The 21490-nt window shown below is 34.3% G+C and overlaps 1 protein-coding gene across 9 annotated transcripts in view; it reads right to left on the bottom strand.

Moving 5' to 3' along the window:
* The window catches only part of TDRD3 (tudor domain containing 3), a 182497-nt gene that overhangs the window by 106624 nt on the left and 54383 nt on the right, over positions 1 to 21490 (bottom strand). For all 9 annotated transcript variants that reach the window (XR_014820057.1, XR_014820054.1, XR_014820058.1 and 6 more), the window contains exons 2-3: positions 20257 to 20341; positions 14264 to 14329 (exon numbers count right to left, since the gene is read on the bottom strand). Coding sequence is in view for 5 of the 9 variants with exons in the window: in XM_013980575.3 (XP_013836029.2) it covers positions 14264 to 14329; positions 20257 to 20341 (151 nt within the window). In the remaining 4 variants the exon portion in view is untranslated. The remainder of the gene's footprint in view (positions 1 to 14263; positions 14330 to 20256; positions 20342 to 21490) is intronic.

Below are 21490 nucleotides of genomic sequence, written 5' to 3'. Positions count from 1 at the left end.
CCATTTTTTTTCTTGGGACCCTAAAAAAGGAGGTACCAAATCAGCCTCTTCACTGGACAGGCACCACCATAAATGAGTGTACAATCCTGCCAGGTTTGCAGTTCAATTAATGTATCCATTTGGCTCTCCCACCAAGCCACATCTTCCAAATTAATCTTCATCAATAGTAAAGTTGATATTTTGGCCCATATCTGCCACTTCTTTACTTCTTGATTGAAAACCAAATTAGAAAAGGAGCTACTATTTATTAGAATATCCTTAGAAACTCCTAAATGACACAATCTTTGATAGTAAATTTTCAACATGTATCAACAGGCCTTAAGAATAGTTCCACAATTCAGAAAGATTCTATTAAGATATAATTTTTACATATGTTTACATAAGTTTATTGCATACTCTATAGTCAAAAAATAGGGAAGTACTGGATCTAAATAAAACAGAAATGGTAGAATAAAATGTTAAGATCCTAAATCCTAACTTTAACCTTGAATCTAAAATCACCCAAACACATCCGCAAAACTGAATGAGCATTAACTTCAGAGTCTTTGTTCAACTGGTGTCAAGGGCAACCCCAAAGTAAAAAATGATAGTAATTTTAAATGAAATTGATGGAACAAAATAACAGAAATTCATTCTTTCACTGTCTTGTGGCCAGGAGTCTAAAATCAAAGTGTCAGCAGGATTGGTTCTTTTTAGAAACACTGAAGGAGAGTCCGTTTCATGCCCCTCGCACAGCTTCCCGTAGCTACAGGCAATCTTTGGTACTCCTTGGCTACTCAAATTTCTGCCTCTAGCCATTTCTTTTTAAAATCTTATGAATTTCTTTGAGAAATAAACTTCTCAATCTATACCTAACAACATAATTATCATATTTTCCATCAATCCTAGAAACAGGGCCATACAGTCAGAATGATTAATTTTTAATAAATCTTCCACATTATTGCAAAGTGGATTAAAATTAAGAGAATAAAAAAGTTCCATCCTCTACAGTCCTTTTAGTAATTAAAAATCACAATTTCTTTCTCTCTGGAAATAACTATTAAAAAATAACAAAAATAATAAAGTAAAAAAAAGAATAAAGGCATTCTACAAAACCATTATCACACAAAAGAAACGAACAATTCTCAAATATCTTCTTTTTTTTTTCCTTCTAATACCTAGCCCAAATTTCACCAATTATTCCAGGACTGTTCTCTATAGTTGTTGGTGCTTTGGTTTCATTTTGTTTTAGTTCTGAACCATGATTCACTCAAGGTTGACCCTTGGTGGCCAAACCTCTTCGGATTCTTTTAACCAAGAATCCCATGGATTAAACACTTGAACAAAAGACATGAAACCATGTAACTCCTAGAAGATGACATGGACAGTCTTGGTAATGGTGTTTTGCATCTGACAGCAAAAGTAAAAGCAACAAAAGTAAAAAAAAAAAAAAAAAAAGTAGAACTACTTCAGACTAAAAAGCTTCTGTACAGCAAAGAAAACCATAAATGAAATGAAAAGACAACCTACTGAATGGGATAAAATATTTCCAAATCATATACCTGAAAAAGGATAATATTGAAAATATATACAAAAAAATCATAAAACTCAATAGCAAAAACAATAACAAAATCCCCAAACCATCTGATTTAAAAGTGAGCAGAAGTTCTGAATAGATATTTTTGAAAGATGACAAATAGATGTTAACTGGTAAATAAAAAGATGTTCAACGTCACTAATTATCAGGGAAATGCAAATCGCAACCATGCACTTGTCAGAATGGCTATCATCATCAAAGACAAGAAATTAATGTTGGCGAATACGTGGACAAAAGGGAACCCCTGTGCCCTGTTGGTAGGAATGAAAATTGATGAAAAACTGAATAGAGGATCTTCAAAAAATTAAAAATGGAACTATGATCCAGCAATTCCATGTCTGTTTATTGATCTGAAGAAAATGAAAACACTAACTCTAACTCAAAAAAATATGTGGGAGTGCCTGTTGTAGCTCAGTGTTAACAAAACCGACTGGTGTCCATGGTGATGTGGTTTCAATCCCTGGCCCTGCTCACTGGGTTGAGTATCTGGTGTTGCTGTGGCTGTGGTGTAGGCCAGCGGCAGTAGCTCCAGTTCAATCCCTGGTCTGGGAACCTCCATGTGCTGCAGGTATGGCCCTAAAAAAGCAAAAAAATAAAAAATAAAGACAAAAGGATTTAAAAAAGACCATTAGTTAAAGGATGCATACTATGTTATGATAAAAAAAAATACATGTATGTGCACTCCCATGTTTACTGCATGTGTATTGCTATAGCTAAGATATGGAGACAATCTAAATGTCCATTGATGGATGAATGGAGAAAGATATGGTACACACACACACACTATGGAATATTACTTGGCTATAAAAACAGTAAATCTTTTTATTTTTGTGGCCATGCCTGCAGCATATGGGGATTTCCAGGCTAGGGGTCAGGTTGCAGCTGCCAGCCACAGCCAAAGCCACAGCAATGCTAGATCCGAGCCACATCTGCGACGTACACTGCAGCTTACGGCAACGCTGGATCCTTGGCCCACTGGGTGAGGCTAGGGGTCAACCCACATCCTCATGGATACTAGTCGGGTTCTTAACCCACTGAGCCATAATGGGAACTCCAAAAATAATAAGTCTTGGCATTTGCAACAACATGCATGGATCTTGAGGTCACAATGCTAAGTGAAATAAACCAGACAAAGAAAGACAAATACCATACAATCTCATTTATATGTGGAATCTAAAAAACCAAAACCTAGCTCATACATAGAACAGATTGGTGGTTGACAGAGCAAGGGTGAGAGGGAAAGGAGGAATAGGTAAAAGTAAAAACTTCCAGTTATAAAATAAACATGTCTTAGGGATGTAACATAGAGCATAGTGACTAGGGTTATTATTGTATTGTCCATTTGAAAGTTGTTAAAAGAATAGATTTTAAAAGTTCTCATCGCAAGAGAAATAATTTTTTGTTAACTACGTAAGATGATGGATGTTATCTGGACTTATCCTGGTGCTCATTTTGCAGTGTTTACAAGTAGTGAATCCTGATGTTGCACAACTGAAACAAACATGTTCTATGGATATTACACTTCCAAAAAAAATCAAACTTAAAAAAATTTCTTTCTCTCTTTTCTCTGTCACTACTTCCAAAAGCATTTCCAGTGGCTTCAGTAGAGATTTTCTAGGCTCATTTTATTCATTCTTTCATTTATATGAAAAGTTTTTGGTTGAACTATTCACATCTCTACTTGAGGATCTAAGAAACTGGGTAATGATTCAAAGTTGCCTTGGAATAAGAAATAGTGGCCCTGCCTATAGCTGCTTTAAAAGCCTGAAGGATAAGTTTTTATGATGCTCTACTTCTTTGCTGTCAAAACAACTCAATACAATTTTAACAAAACTTGATACTAATAAATATGGCAGTGAAGTAGGAATAGATCAGAAAAAAATAAATAAAAGTACCATCTGTACTAACCTAAGGATGATATCAAACTCAAGAAAGCTGGAATAAAAGAGAACTGTTAGAAACATAATGTTAGAAACTTCTGAACTTTCCCCATGTCCCCATGTAGGCATCTATGGCAAGCCTCAATTTGGAGGACACTTTCCTCCAGTTTCCTCCAGAGAATATCTGTTTGCTTCTGACAGTAACAATATTGCAACTGAGAGCCTCATCTTTGGGCTAATGGAAAAGTAGCAAAGTTAACCTTAGCCAGAATCTTAATGCACCATAAGTTAATAGCACTCAACTAGCTCCAAATGTCCCTTCTACAGCTTTCCTGATTAAGATGCCCAGGACTTTCATGCAGAAAGATCCAGAAACATAAAATTAGAAGAAAAAGTCATGATAGTCACAAGGAAACTAGCCATAAAACCTGAGAAGCATTACAAATTTTTTTTTAAATATAAAGCTCTATGGAGTTGAGAATTTTGAATTATCAGAGGTTATAAAATAATAAAGCTAATCTAGAGAATTTATATAGAATTATGACCCTAATAATCAGGAAATAAACATTCTTCTTAAGCAAACATGCAACCTTTATGAACATCTATCAAGCTGCTGTAGAATTTTAAATACAGCTATTTTTCGGTCCAAACTCTCTGATCACAATATAACTGAATTAAAAATATATAACAAAAAAGAAAAAAAGGTAATAATGTTCTATAATTAAGACAGTCAAAGAAGAAACCCTAATATAAACTGAAAAATATTTAGGACTGAATGATAAAAAAACACCATGTACAAAAACATTGGGATATAGTTAAAGCAGCGATAGGAGGAAAACTAAAAGCCTCAAGACGCTTATATTAGAAAAGAAGAGGAAATAAATGTGTTGAACTAACAGGTTGGGGAAGAACAATGGAACACATGGTACAAGAAAGAATAATAAAGATAATGAAATAGCTAATTAAATATAAAATAAAGGTTAGCAAAGTCTAGCATTGGTTCTTGGTAAAGACTAATGAAATTGATATTGAGCAAGACTGATCAGGAAGCAAAGAGTAAAGATGCAAATAAACAATCTAAGGAATAACAGTAATAATAAAAACACAAACACACTTTCAGCAACAATGAAAAGCCAATAAAAGAGACCTATGCATACCAATCTAAATATCCATCAACTAGAGAATGGAAAGGAAAAAAGCAGTAAATCCATACAATGGAATACTACTCAACAATAAATACTAATTACTGACATGCTACATCATGGATTCCTCTCAAAAACATTACACTAAGTGAAAGAAGTCAGATACAACAAGTATTTACCATGTGATTCCATTCATGAAGTATCAATAAAAGGTATATTTATAGGGAAAACACAAAAGAATATAGAGATATATTATTAAGAATAATAAGTATAAGGCAGCAAATTTAAAATCAACATATAACTATCAGTTACCTATGTACCCATAACAGAACAAAAACAGTATTTTTTTTTTAAAAAAAACACCATTTCTTACAGGAAAAATAGGAAGTTTCAGGTATAAAGCTTGCAAAAGATAACCTATATTCAGTTCTTGGCCTGGGAACTTCTGCATGTTGAGGGTAAGGCCGGGGGGGGGGGGGGAAGGGAAGATATACAACCTATATATTTTCAATAAATTATAAAACCTTTTTGAAAAAAACTAAGTAAATGAAGAGAGACATCCAGGGGAGTGCTGAAGCCAGCTCAGACCAGTTCACAAGCACCTAATGAAGAATATTTCTTCCCAATTTCAGTTTCAGTGATTTCATAGTACAGCTTATAATGAGCCATTGTAGGAATTTTTATACTACAAATAGAAATAATTACATATGTAACTAAAATATTTCTTTTAAAAGTCAAGGAAAACTAAACTCAAAATTCACAATAATCATTTCCCAGCAGGTTTGATGCTTCACAGGTGCTCACTTCATTAAGCTTCAAAAGATATGTTTGTATATATCAAATATTACATTAAAATTACTCAAATAATTTACACAATATTTTGAATTAAGACATTGAGTAGTTCACAGAAGTGTCAGGAGAATTAGAAAAATAGGTCTGTAGCCTTCATAGCACAAAAACAAAATCAAAACACAAAATTGGGGAGTTCTTGTCATGGCTCAGCAGAAACGAATCTGACTACCATCCATGAGAACGCAGGTTCAATCTCTGGTCTTGCTCAGCGGGTTAAGGATCTGGTGTCGTCATGAGCTGTAGTGTAGGTTGCAGACATGGCTCAGACCTGGCGTTGCTGTGGCTGTGGTATAGGCCAGCAGCTACGGTTCCGATTGGGCCCCTAGCCTGGGAAACTCCATATGCTGAGGGTGCAGCCCTAAAGACCAAAAAAAAACCCCAAACCAAAAAAACAGACAAAACTGGTCTATGACAATGGTGTGTTGATGAAACATTTGGGATAGGCAGGGAAAAAAGAAGCCCTAATTCGTAGCCATTTGCCAATTTCTGCGGCTGTTTCAACTGCTGAACTCTAAACAGGGAAGAGATGCTGACAATCAGCGTTCATGAGCTGGAAAGATCCAGAACTCTCAAGCATCAAGCTCTACACTTCATACCACAGATCTCACTAGCGCCAGACATTTACCCCAGCACTACTGCAGCTATTGCCCTAGAAACGCAATCTTGTTGTAGCTTCTACTACCACCAAAGAGGATTCACCCTAGTTCCGGCTTTTTTGGTGTGACTAACCCATATCATGTGTAGCTAAACCTGACCAGCAGGTACATATGCATGGCACAGGTGCAAAAGAAGCTGGGGGAAAGTATCCAGCATTTTCTTTTCCACCATCAAAGACTCTGAAGATGAGAAATTCCCCCAAACACAGGAGGAGAGTTCAGGTTCTAAGAATCATAAATGTTAATATACTTATCTTCCATGTATTATTAGCAGTCAAAAAGATTTGTCAAGCTCTATTTTCTATAGTTCATACTATAAAATATCTTTTTTGTAGTTTAATTTTCTAAATAGAAATATGTGTGTATGTGTATTACGCATGTATATACAGATATAACCTTCATGCACATACCACATACACCCTCCTACCCTAAGCTTTTAAATATGCCCCCAAATGGGGATCTGCCTATTATTCCCCTAACGAGAATCACAACTCTAAAAAGTAACAGTCTAGTACGAAAAGCAACCTCTCCACCTCACCACACCAAGCTGAAATGGCTGCAGCTTTCTTGTATGTCCTTCTGACATAGCATTTGTCTCACTATACTGACACTGTTGATTATCTGGATCTCTCATTAGGCTATACGCTCCAAGAAGGCAGGAGCTGTTAATCTCTGCAGCCCCTGCTTTGCACAAATATACATAAAAATACTGCATGATTAAAAAAGTTTCCTTGTGTTTTTAACTGTAATTTATGTAGCACTTACTAGATACACTAGAAAATGTGGCAGGATTTTTACATAAGGTATTTAATTTATCTCCAGAACTAAAAAGTATATTAGGATCATTTGTGTGTCTTAGATGAGAAAATTGAGAGCAGAGGATAAAGTACTTTAACAGAGGTAACTCAGCCAGTAAGAGACAGAACTGAAATACAGACTCAGATCTGCCTCACACCAAAGTCTGTCTTCTTTCTGTTGCACATTCTAAAACTATGATAAAATTTATTGCATACTAAGAACAAACGTAGGTATAAAGGGCAATGGGAATACTAATTCTTGAAAGTCAATTCTGTTCAAAAGAGGTCAAGAAAATCAAAAGAGAAGTGGCATTTGAGTTGGAATTTAAAGACTGAAGAGCAGCTTGCTTGGCAGCTGAGGGAAGAACATTCCATTCACATGGCAATTATTAAACAAAAGACTCATTTTAGAGAAGCTGCAGTTCCCTCATCTGTAAAGTAGAGAGTGAAAATTATTTCTATTTTTCAGTGCTGTTCTGAAGATTTCATAGATATTACATATAAAGTATTTAACATGGGACCTTGCACAAATAGGTTCTCAATACAGTGAAAGAGGAGAAGTGTTTACTGAAAGCCAAATAAACACCTCTTTTAGCAAAGTGAGGGGCTTGGACTGGCAAAGGTCAAGAGGAAAGCATGTCAAAAGCATCAGGAACATTGAGAAAACGGCTTTAGGAAGGCAGTCCCTAATCCTGACCTCAAATTTTTCAAGTGCTGGTCATACACATCCAGAGAGTTTAAATGGAAAAACAAAATAAGTAACAAATAATAAGATCTTTCTGATTACAAGATCTAAAAGTTTGTACCTCTTAGAAATTTTAAAAACAACATATAAATGTCTAGTAATTTACAAACAGATAACATAATCTTGAATAGGTTTTCCCAAACTTAAGATTCCCTGTAAAAAAACATCAATTTATACATCAAAGTAACAGCACAGCACAAAATTTGCTCTTATTCAACCAGTGTAATTACAGCCAGAGAATTACAAGGAAAACATTGTGGGACTTCAGTCAAAAGTAACACTTCTACCAATGTGTCATCTGCCTATTTCCAACCTTCACCTCTCTAGCTTCTTGTTCTCCAGAAGAATTAAAAAAATAAAAAAAAATTAAAAAAGTAAAGTTTTTCAATTACCAGAAGAGTATCTCTCTTATGTATTGTTTTGTGCATTTTTTTAAAACTCCACAGAAGTCCTATTAATTACCAATAAGTCCTAACCAATAAACACCTGTAAATAAAGCTCAGTAAAATCAGATTTTCAGTAATCCATTTTTCTAAAATTAAAAGAGCATGTTTGACTTTAATAACTCACTAAAAGGAACACTGGTAATTGTATTACTTAGCACAGAAAGGATTAACATATATGAAGCATATTACAATTTATTTAAATTAAGAATTAAAACTTTTTCAATTATTTTTCCTTTTAAAAATGTCCAAGTTCCGTACTATTTGAGGGCAAGAGAGCATTCACTTTGAATTTTAAGGCAGTGAAGCCATCTTGTGGTTGATGTTGGTGTTGCTGAGGCTTTGAAAAGGTCACTTCCATTTGGAAAAATCAGGTCTTTATTTCACAGTTTCACACTTTAAAAAGAAGCATATACAACTTATCAGTCCTAGAATGTAAATGGAAAACACAAACAGAACTTAAAAGCCTTTCCTGTTAGGGTGCCACAGTAATGTACAACAGTCCTCATATAGCTAAACTGGTAACAAAGCATGTTTATATTAACCTATATTTTATAATTAACTTCTACACCTTGGTTCAGAGGCTAAAGCTCTAAAAATAACTATAGCAAAATATTAAACATGGATATTATGAAAAATATTAAAGTTTTGTAGGAAGTATAGTTTTCTTTTTGTCACAACCTTTTCCCATGATTTTTGTCTTATAAGCTACCATGTTCCAGGACCCTGTAATATTTAGAAATAGAAAGCCTGCCCTGAAAAAATCAGAAGTTGCAGCATATGGCTTCCCCGGCACATACTGCTCCCCACTAATAATCTTTATGGTGTAAAGACCAAACACAAATTGCCCATGGGACAATCTAGCTTAGGTTTAGAAGCCTGGGGACACTGTTTTCCCACCTTCTTCACTTGTTAAGTTTGTCTGAAACCTTTGCATCAAGGTTACAAACAATCTTATGGAGAAAACATGTAACTGCAAAATAATGTTAAAAAGAAAATGGAGGAAAGAGAAAAGAATGTGAACAAAACTATTATATTGATTGATAACATTACTTGGGTTTTTTGCCATCCTACTTTTTCCCAAAATAACCAGTGACAACTAACAGAATTATTAAGACTTTAGTTTCAAGCTTCAGATGACAGTGCCCTTCTGTAGGTCTTAGAACAAGAGATATAAATTCATTGTTCCAGGATTAACTGTCTTCTCCTAACTTCAGACCTACCATCTGTTAGCTCTCCATTCTTCCCATCCACTGTCAAATTCCCAAATGCTGAAAACGCTGTTATCTAAGTTGTCTTAATTATAATGGTAATACACTCCACGTAAGCATCTACTTCGGCCTCTCAGAAGAGGAAGTTTGAAGGCTCCTCTCTACACTCCTTGAATCTACCTCTACAGGGGATTACTGCTCTATCTCAGGTACATAGTATGGAACCTGGGGCCTAATGAATAAGCTTCCTAGGGGATTGGAAGACACAGGACTAGAGCCCTCATAAAGGAACCACACGAGGCTCAAGGAAATAACTCCTAAAAAGATAGCCTCCTCTCTTCTCCTGCTTCTTAAGTATTTGCTTCTTAAATATTGGGCAAATTCTCTCCAACCCTCACTTTTTCCTTTGGCTTTCTCCCTCTTAGGAGTGGTAATATCACAGGCAGGCTTGGAACTTAGTGGAAATAGAGCAGGACTTTGGCCTACTCTGATTCTATTATACTAAGGTCAACCTAGCTCAAGTAATAAAAGTTCTGCATTAGGGTTTGGGGCCAAAACCCAGTCAATAATAAAGTATTCATTTGCCTTACTTCATTATTGAATTCCCTTGGAGCTCTCACCAAATGAGGTAATAAATATCCATGCATTCTTAGGACAAAAATGCCATCCCAAGTGGCTTATAATCCTCAATGCTCACCATAAACATCGCACTACATTTAGTACATCATATACATTATTTAATCTTCAGTGTCATAAGGGAGATATTTGAATGATGACAAAATTAAAATCTGGCAAGATTAACTTGCCAGAAGTCACTAAAACTTATTATAAGCACAAGAATCAGGATTTAATGTTTTTTTGGGGGGGGGGGCACACCCGTAGCATATGGAGGTTCTCAGGCTAGGGGGTCTAGTCAGAGCTACAGCTGCCAGCCTACCCCACAGCCACAGCAATGCCAGAACCAAGCCACATCTGTGACCTACACCACAGCTCACAGCAACACCAGATCCTTAACCCACTGAGCAAGGCCAGGGATTGAACCCACAACCTCATGGTTCCTAGTCAGATTCATTTCTGCTGTGCCACAACAGGAACTCCAGAATCAGGATTTAAATGCAGCCCAATAATTCTAAAACCTGTATCTTTCCCATATGTTAATAGCCCCAACTGTTTTATTCTCCCTCTCTACACCATATCTGAAGCACATCAAAACCACGCCTCTGCTTCCTGGGACAGGTAGTTTATATCACACTTAAAATTTTCTACCTCAATTAGTTTCTGCAAAATTAGTTTCTAGTATGATCTATTTGGAAGATGATCCAATTCCTCTTTCACTCATTTTTTGAGTGTCAATACTATTTTAATATTCCTACCAGAGCTATATAAGAGATCCACTTTCTCCACATCCTTGCCAAATACTGACGTAGTATTGTTACTATGCCTTATTTCAGCTGTTTTAAGAGGTGCATTGTAATATCTAATCATTGCCTAAATTTGTATTTCCCTAATGGCTAGTGATATTAAACACCTTTTCATATACTTATTTGCCATAATAACGTCTCATAAGTGAAATTTCCCCTTATGTCTTCGCCCATTTTCTAATTGGATTATTTTTATTTTTTATATGGAATTTTGAAAGTTCTTTATATATCCTACATATGAGTCTTCCATCAGATATATGGTTTGCAAATAGTTTCTCCAAGTCTGTAGCTTGCTTTTTAAATTTTCTTAATAAAGTCTTCATTGAGCAAAATTTTCTAATTTTAATAAAGAATCATTTTTTTAGGAATCATACTTTTGGTGTCTTTTTTTTTTACTGAACCATAGTTCATTTATAATGTTGTTAGTTTCAGGTATACAGCAAAGTGATTCAGTTATACATACATATACACCTATTTTTTTCAGATTCTTTTTGCTTATAGGTTATTAGAGAATATTGAGTATAGTTCTTCATTATTTTTCTACTATAAAGAAAATAAGAAAATATTATTTTATACCAAAATATGACATTCAAGAAACAAGCAGATTACTTATTCATATACTCTGCTTATCTCATGCACAGATTAAAATAAAATTTATTTTAAATTTTTATTTAAAATTTAGTTTAAGCAAGAACTATAACTTACGTAATTTAGTGACTGGAGCCATGTCTTTATAATGATTCTGTTACCATTAACCTGCTAAAATTCTGGGTAATAAAGCATTCCAATAAAGGCACAAATAAAATAATTTTAACTGTATTAGTCTTATTTTACAAAGAAGCACAATTATTTCCTCTCATGTCAAAAATATATTCCTTACACATTTACTTCGGCCTAAAAGCAGTTATATTTTTAAGTAATGTATGTCATTTTAACTAAAGGCAAATAAAATGAATAATTCCTGTGGATCAGCTTCTAAAATTTCTATTAAAATTATTTTTCAAAACATTTTCATTAATACTGTGAAGAGAATTCTATCTCATATTAGAAGCAGGCAATGAAAGGAAAAGCATAATCAAAGGGAAGAGCAGGAAAGGGAATACCCAAATCAATTTCTGTTTCCTGTGAAAAGGGATTATTTTTTATCATCTCCTCTTATGTATAAACTAAAGCTACATAAGTATAAAGAACACTTTAAAGGATAAAATCTGGCACAGAAAATTCTAGATTCAAATACTTTTACATGTCATTGTTGTTAGCCATACTTAAAGGAATTATAAAGAGACCACTTATAAAACTGTTTGAAGCAAAAAATGCTCTGCAGGGAGTTCCCGTTGTGGTGCAGTGGTTAATGAATCCGACCAGGAACCATGAGGTTTCAGGTTCGGTCCCTGCCCTTGCTCAGTTGGTTAACGATCCGGTGTTGCCGTGAGCTGTGGTGTAGGTTGCAGACGCGGCTCAGATCCCGCGCTGCTGTGGCTCTGGGGTAGGCCGGAGGCTACAGCTCTGATTAGATCCCTAGCCTGGGAACCTCCATATGCCGTGGGAGCGGCCCAAAGAAATAGAAAAAAGACACAAAAATAAATAAATTAATAAATTAATTTTTTAAAAATGCTCTGCAAAAGTAGAGGAAGCAGAAAAACGTCTCATCAGTACTTTCTCCACAGGCTTATAGCAGAAGTGGGTTCTGAGATCCCTAAAGACACACAGAGTAAAAATGGAAAAATCAATAATCCAGAAAGCTAATTTTCTTTCTTTTTTAACGGCATACGGAAATTCCCAGGCTAGGGGTAGAATCAGAGCTGCAGCTGCTGGCCTATGCCACAGCCACATCAACTTGGGATCTGAGCCATGTTTATAACCTACACCACAGCTCAGGGCAATACCAGATACCCAACCCACTGAGCAAGGCCAGGTATTGAACCCACATCCTCATGGATACTGGTGTAGTTCTTATCCACTGAACTACAATGGGAATTCCCCAGAAAGTCAGTTTTCTTAAATAAATTAGTGTAAGATTACACAAGCACTGCTCTGATGTTAGTACTTTTCCTTTAAAGAACTGTTGCATTCATCAGACCTGCCCATGACTGCTGCCTAATGTTTAGTTCTATAACCCTGAAGTTTTCTTAGTATGCTTCACAGACCAGCAGAATCAACATCCCACAAAAATCTGTCCATAATACAAATTCTAGGGCTCTATCCCAATTCAAGGGAGTCAGAAAGATGGGAGTAGGGGAAGTGGAAAGCTGGAAATCCGTATTCCAGCCAGTTTCAGGGTGATTCTGACATACACTGAAGTCTAAGAACTGCTACCACAACCAGAAAAGGAGATATAAGAAACTGGAGAGGACTCTGAGAAGAAAAACGAAGATGAATGGAATGCCTGAGACAGAATAAAGAGAGGAACCAAGATAGATGGCTTTAGCAAAAAGAAATCTGTGGCAGTGACATTTACAAAGCTTCAAGTATATGAAGAATTATTCACAAGGGAAGGTAACCAGATGTTTTCCATTTCCCCTGAGGGAAGACAAAGGTGTTATGGACTTCAAGTTGCAGCATAAGAAATTTAGGTTAAATGACAAAGTTTGCTGACACACAGGGTGTTGTTAAGCATTAAAATGAATTGGTGAGGTGTTTGTAGAACTCTCTTGTAGAATATCTGCTTCAAAAGCTTAAGTAGACTATAAAATAAACTCTTTCTTGTTATCAGTGAAATGATCACCATATATTGCATAAGTGGAACAATATTTAGAAAATGTGAAAAACATGTTACATTATAGATTTTTAAAAATTATCTAAAATTTAAAATATCTGAAGTATAGCAACTATCTTAAATTTGTGATTATTAAAATGATAAGAATACTTATTGAAACACAAAACATATACATTGAAAGCATTTCTTTATATTATAGATAATGATGTTCCTATAGTTCAAAAAGTGATCAATAACACATATAAAACTCTCGGTTGACACGATTTACATGTATTTTCAAATAAAAAGAAATTGAATATAAATGAAAAGAAATAAAAGGCTGACTAGTTGGTATCTAAAAACTGTACCTTCTATTTTAAAAAGATCACTAAAAAAATTCATAACATGAACACATATCTGTGCTATGCAAAATGACAGCAATAACCAAATGCATGGCTTTGCCAAACTGCTATCATTCTCTCACAATCTTATGCTTTTATATTAATAAGCTCATTAAATAAATGTGGTAACTGGAAACATAAAAAGATACGAAAAAGTCCTGAGCTCCAATAATATCTGGTAAGTCACACATGTAAAGTAAGTGTGTCATAGTTAGAATCCCTGAAACAAAAGCTTTTTTTAAATGATGAAAAGTCACCAAAAATTTCAAAGTTTAAACTTTAATAATTTTCCATGTGTATAGGAAATCACCATAATAACTCTGTGATTTGTTCGCCTCCAAAATATTCTGAAGTTACAGTCTTCATTGTAAAAAATAATTCCAATAATTTAGATGTTCATATGAATTACTTAGCATAATTTAGGAAGTTAACATTTTTCTTTACCTTTTCTACCTTTCCACCATTGATGTCACTGGGGAGGAATTTCTTGCCAATTGTTCTCAAGTCTGTCTAAAATAAAAATATTAACATTAAAATAAAAGTATAGAGAAAAGTGAATCTAAACCCAACCTCACAAAAAAAGATAAAATTACTTAAGATTTGTGGAACAAAATTTAAAAAGATGTCTTTCAAGTGATTATAATTTCTACATACATAATCAATCTTTACAAATTACAGAATCCCATATAAATGTTGTTTAAAGTATATCAGTAAACTGAACAGTAATATACAAGGCCTTATTTACATCTGATCATATTTCTTTAGGTAGCCTTTTAACTTACTAAGTCTACTTTATTAATATCTAAAACTAGATTTTATGTAAACTATAGTCTTACTAAAAGATGAATGCCACAATCCAAATGACTACTTTGAACATATAAACAGTATATTTTCGACAACTGAATTCCATATAACCTTGATATGCAGAAACATGAAAACGTTATTCTACAGGCTACGATACTCATGACATAACAAAGCTACAGAACATATAAATATCCCACAGAACAATACCACTGCAATAGCAAGAAGTCATAGTAAGACTGTACAGCAGTAAAAACTTATTTGCTTATTAAACAAATCAAATTACAGAAATAAAAGTTGGTGAACAAGTGACGAAGTACATAAAAATGCATAAGTACAGACTACTCAGCAACCAAAGCAAAACATAAAACACATCTTAGTTCCATGATAAACAAAGTTGCAGCATTTCTGACATAAAAATAAAATTTTAACTACACAGCCTGAATAAAAAAAAATAAATAAGAATTTTTAAGAAGTAAAAACTACAGGAATGGTAACAAATTTGTTCACAAGAAAACTAATAATACCCATGAAAAAGGCCTATTTTTATTTTTATTTACTTATTTATTTTTTTGTCTTTTTAGGGCTGTACCCTCAGCATATGGAGGTTCCCAGGCTAGGGGTCTAATCAGAGCTGTAGCCCCTGGTCTGCACCAGAGCCACAGCAGTGCCAGATCTGAGCTGTGTCTGCGACCTACACCACAGCCCACGGCAATGCCAGATCCTTAACCCACTGAGCAGGCCAGAGATTGAACCCGCAATCTCATGGTTCCTAGTCGGATTTGTTTGCACTGCGCCACAACTGGAATTCCAAGGCCTAATTATTTAAGCTAAAAAATGAATCTTAATGCTTGAGATGATAAGGTTAGATTAATAACTAAATTTGTATTGCTTTGTTATTCTTTAAATACAGTAAACAGAAGTTCTTCACTGCCTCAAGAGCAAAATAAAACAGACATACAGTGCATTTAATTACAAAAATTGTAAGGGAGAAATTTATGTTAGACTTAGGAGAAAATATAGGTGATTAAAATTACTGTAGAGGGAGTTCCTGCTGTGGTGCAGCGGAAACAAATCTGACTAGGAAGCATGAGGTTGTGGGTTTGATCCCTGGCCTGGCTCAGTGGGTTAAGGATCTGGTGTTGCCATGCGCTGTGGTGTAGCTTGGAGACACGGCCTTGGATCCTGCGTTGCTGTGGTTGTGTGGCTGTGGCATAGGCCGCAGCTGTAGCTCCGATTTGACCCCTAGCCCAGGAACTTCCATATGCCATGAGTGAAGTCCTAAAAAGCAAAAAAAAAAAAATTACTTTAGAATAAAAGGATTACATATAGAGAAGTAGGATAGTCTTCATTGAACACCTACAATAATAGAATATCCTATTTGAAATATTCATACATGGTCAGCTTAAGAAACAAGCATACATGTTATATAACCCTCACACATCCTTTCCAGTATTTTACTACAATGATTCATAGTTTATTTCTCCATGTAATGCAGGGATCACTCCTAAACTAAAACTCACTGACTGGAACTGCCAGGCAGCAAACTAAGCCAGATATCCAAATACCTGTATAACAATGTTTTGCGTTTATCTTTTTAGTCTCCACCCAGTAACAGAGTAAAAGAATTACAAACCATATCCTAAGTTTCATGCCTTTTCACTTTGAAATACTAAGCAACATATGGAGAAAAATATACTTTCTTAAACTAGGTTTTCCCATATTAGGGCTGTTTAGAAGATTAAATATTAATACATGTGACCTACTCAGCACAATGACTTGCAGAAAGTATTTAATGAATGTTAGCTCTCATGTTTATTTTAATGAATATAAACCATGCATATTTTCTGATCATTTGAACATATATAACAAGTCAATAACATAACTAGCAGTTCATAAAAATACAGGCATTATTTTGAAATCACTCAAAGGCTGAAATGTTCTTTCCAGTTGTTATCAAGAGTTATAAAATTTAGTTTAAAATAAAATGAGGTACTAATGTAAAGTAGAAATGAGCACTAGACTAAAATTGTCAACTTTGAATTACTATATACTATAATTAACTAACATGACCTGGGACACTCAGAAATTCTCTAAATTCAGTTAATTTATTTCTCTGTAAGATAGAAAATACATCACCAATTCCATCTTTCCAAAGTTGGTGTCAGGCTAAAAGGAAACAATATATTCAAAGTTTACCTAACTTTTAAAGTTATACACATATAAGGAATGTTATCTCATTGTTCTTTTAGCAAAATGAAAATGACCTACCAAATCTTTAAACATCCTAAATTCAAAGTCAATTTATGAATTGTGCAAAGGCAATTTTATGATTCAGATGCCATTATATCAGGACCACTAGGATAACTAGGTCCCAAAATAAATTTACAATGAATAAGAAATTATGCAGGAGAAATATCTACCTTTAACATGCATGTGTACACACACACAAAAGATTCCCAACCATTTCTTCAAGAAATTCAGCAGAATATCTATTTGGTAAATCATTTTATATTATACAAAATCTTAAAAGAAATTTTAAAATAACATTCAAAATTTTTTACTATTATATAGTATTCGATAATTTTAAATGGGTATTTCTAAATTTTTTTCTGAATAATTCCAGAATTTGAACCCAAAACTACATGCTGGATTTCAATGTTATTTCTTAATATTCTTATTTTTCATTCTACAGAGTAAAAAATTAAGAACCCTCATTTCAACATAAAAATCCATGCAGAAAAAATTTACATAGCAACTGTGAAGCTGCTATCTTTTGAAGGGCCTACTTACAATGTTCACCGAAAGGTGGCATCTGGGAATTTGGAATCTGAACCACTCCCTCATTGAATATGTGGTTCAAGGCCTAAACTATTTGTATTAACAATGTGATTTATGGTAAAAACCTGCTTTGGGGCAGGGGGAAGTCCAGAATTTTGTTTCATGCTAGACAGAGTATACTTTCCTGAGCCGCCCAATAAAAGCCTAATGAACTTCCCAGGCAGAAAAACTAGTATACCTTTCATTGCTTTCCTCACTGAACAAATTCAGTGCATTACCCAGTGGAGGAAGAGAATATAAGAAAGCATATGCATGGATTATTCTTCTAATATGTAATAATTTATATGTAAGAATCAATAATGAAAGTCTTTCTCAAATAGTGATTAATATCACACAATCACTCAAAAGTCTAAAAAATTCAACAGAATTACTATAAATGCCTGATTTTACTTAAAGATTATAAACTTGCGAAGTAGACTATTTGTTTGGAGTAGGCTTCATCCTGATTAAAAGTAGTTTTTTTATCCTATTACAAGGCATGGTAGCTATGGATTGGAGTATTCAGCTATATATTTGAGAAAATTATGAAAACAAATTAACTCACTAAGATAATGACCACCATGTATGTCTTAAGTGCACAGGACAAATATTTCACCTTGATTTATCTAATTTGTTTCATACCCAATTACAGTTAATTAGCTCAATGCTATTTACCTAAGTGTATATATATATATATATATATATATATATATATATATGAAAAAAAAAAGACAACTGTCACGAAGCCTCTTCCCTATCATCTTTAGGACTTTTTTTAATAAATAAAGAAATAAAAATAGGGTTCTTTATAACTTTTTGAAAATAAAATTCACTCATTTGGGTGCAAGTCAAAGAAAGTTAAAGTGTCTAGTAAACATTCCCATTGGTAATCATAGATAATATGCCTAATTTCTAACACGTTAAAAAATTTCAGTCTTTTGTTTATTAAATACCAACTTAGCTCTGAAATAAAAAAATGAAATTGCTAGCCTTATTGAATAACATTTCTTTTTTTTTTTTTTTTTTGTCTTTTTGTCTTTTTACGGCCACACCTGCGGCATGTGGAGGTTCCCAGGCTAGGGGTCTAATCCGAGCTACAGCTGCCAGCCTACACCAGAGCCACAGCAATGCCAGATCCGAGCTGTGTCTGCGACCTACACCACAGCTCACGACAACACCAGATCCTTAACCCACTGAGCAGGCCAGGGATTGAATTCACAACCTCCTGGTTCCTAGTCGGATTTGTTCCTGCTGCGCCAGGATGGGAACTACCATGAATAACATTTCAAGGGCAGCTAAAAAAAAAAAAATGATAAATTTCAAAATACAAATTTTACATGCTTAAACCCAAATGTATTTATATAAATATAAATTGAAGTAATTTGAAAAGAAAGTTATACATAACTTTGTATTTCACATTCTTATCAGTTGCTATTTCTGCTTTATGCTACACCTACTTTACAGTGATATAATGGATTTGTCAGACAGTAATTCTCTTATGAATTTCATTGATTATGTGCCATAACATAAACATTTGACAGTGAACAGCTTAAGATTATAAAGGCAACATGAAAAAAACTCCCACTAGGGTAAGTGTAAGATTGAAAAAAGAAAAAAGAGGTGAGTTCCTGTTGTGCCTCAGTGGTAATGAATCCGATTAGTATCCATGAGGACACAGGTTTGGTCCCTTGCCTTGCTGCTCAGTGGGTTAAGGATCCAACATTGCCATGGAGCTATGGTATAGGTCACAGACATGGCTTGGATCTGACAGTTGCAGCTGTGATTCAACTCTTAGCCTGGGAATTTCCATATGCTATAGGTGCAGCCCTAAAAAGCAAAAAAAAAAAAAAAAAAAAAGATTGAAAAAAGAGGAGTTCCTGCTGTGGTACAACAAGATTCAGCTTCTCTGCAGTGCCAGGATGCAGGTTCAACCCCTGGCCCCACACAGTAGGTTAAAGGATCCCTCACCCAGGAACTCCATATGGCCTACCTAGGGCAGGGAAAAAAAAAATTCATTTACTTCTATCAGTACCAATTTTTATAACTCTTCAAAAAATGTCCCCTCAAATCCCAATTATGTTAAAGATATAGCTATATAGATGGGCAGGGAGAAACATCTTGAAAAGAAATATATACCAAAACATTAACAGTAATTATTAGGTTTTCTTATTAATAGCAATTTGGTTTGCTTTTTAAAAAAATTAATTTCTTTGGCCCATGCATAAGTTCCCAGGCAGGGATGGAACTCATGCTGCAGCTATAACCAGAGCCACAGCAGTGACAATGCCAGAGCCTTAACCCATTGAGCCACCAGGGAACTCCAGTAATTTGGTTTTGGTTTTCTTATTTTACTTTTCTGTATTTTCTGAAGTAACCGTATTGTACAATATATACTATTTTTATCAACAGAAGAAGTTACTTTGAAATAAAAATTACGACTGTCAAGAAGCTATAACCTAGCTAGAGTTTCTATGTAAATTAAACGGCAATTTATTTTAATAAATACAATCAGCTTTTACTGTTATTAAAGAGCTACTGTAAATGTAATGAAAATGTATAACTGATCACTGGGTGGAAAAAAAGGAGTTTTAATTGCAGTTTTTCCTTTTTCATTGGTTTCTGTATAATAGATGTTAAAGAAATATGTATTTCTAATAATTGGCTCATGAAATTACCAAATTCAACAAACACAGATGATAAAAATGAAAGATGTTCTCCACTTTACTCATCATAAAATACAGTTTATTCTATGAGATATTTTCCATGAATATAGCTTCCAGATTAAAAATGTTTATAAGTTAAAAAATAAAACCTACATTGAGAGCAATCAGGATGATGTCATTTATATTGACTTTTTCAGGAGAACTTGTGCAAGCTTCAATGCCTTCATCTGAAAGATACCTGTTAAAATAAAATAAATGGCTTAATATTTCCTAAAATCGAAATTAACCAAAATTATTTTCTTAAGTCTACATGCAATTTTGATCTCACTATAAAACACTTCTACTACAAATACTAGGGAAAGAGTCCTGGATACTCCCTGTTTATTTACTACCTCTGACAGAACAAGATGGACAAGGCATATTTTTCTTCTATTATGGGCAATACATATTTTTCCTCTATTATATCTTCAAAAGGATATTGTTTTAATAAAGTAGCCATATCCTTTCTGGGAAAAGCTATTTAAATATCAATATACTCCATAAGGAATGAATGAGCTACTCTTTACTATTATACAAATACAATATCCAACTTAACAAATATTTGGTAATGCAGTAAACTCTTACAGATTGAGATGTACCCTAAAAACAGAACTAAAAACAACAGTTTTAAACTTAGTCCAACAGAACATTCCCCTGGGCTACTTTCTCAATTTTATCTTCTCAGGTCCCCTTTCTCTAACACAATAGTCTCAAGAATCCTTCAATAAATTCTATTGATTCCAAGTAGCACAAAGATAGGCAACTTTTTACCTTATATCTTTTACTTTTCCTGTCTCTTTTTGGTTTTTTTACTCATGGTCTTATTGCCCTTTGTTTTCATATTCAGTGCAAACCTACTATACATCTGTAGCAGACAATAATTAATTCAAGAGTATAAAGATTACTGAACCCAAAGATTACTATCAATTCAATTATCCCCACCACAGCTATTTTGAAGTTCTTTAACAAATTCTACAATTCAGGTATTATCCCTGCCCCCAGAGTCCACCTGTAAAAATGTCATTAACATTTGATATCTTTTGTAATCAGTATCAACTCCTTTTTTATACATATAATGATTTTTTTTGTTTGTTTGTTATAAGTATCAACTCCTTTAACCAAAGTCTAGTGCCACCATTGCCACTGCAGACATTCTCCCCTTAAAAAGATACAGGAATACTAGTCTGAAGGAGCTAACTCTAGCTCTTTCTGATGGCCAGCGACTCCACCACCGGTTGGCTGATCCTAAGACACTTGACAACGTAAACTCAAATCACAAAGAGCATTTGTCTTTAAGAAACATAGAATGTATGATTTCTCAAAAGTAAACAAGTGAAAAGAAATGTAA

This window comes from Sus scrofa, chromosome 11 (genome assembly GCF_054392235.1).
Source record: "Sus scrofa isolate SSC_HxYL_T2T_F1_AM1 chromosome 11, Sscrofa_HxYL_maternal_Yorkshire_Landrace_v2.0, whole genome shotgun sequence".
NCBI classification, from domain to species: Eukaryota; Metazoa; Chordata; class Mammalia; order Artiodactyla; family Suidae; genus Sus; species Sus scrofa.
This window is presented reverse-complemented; position numbering and strand designations above follow the sequence as displayed.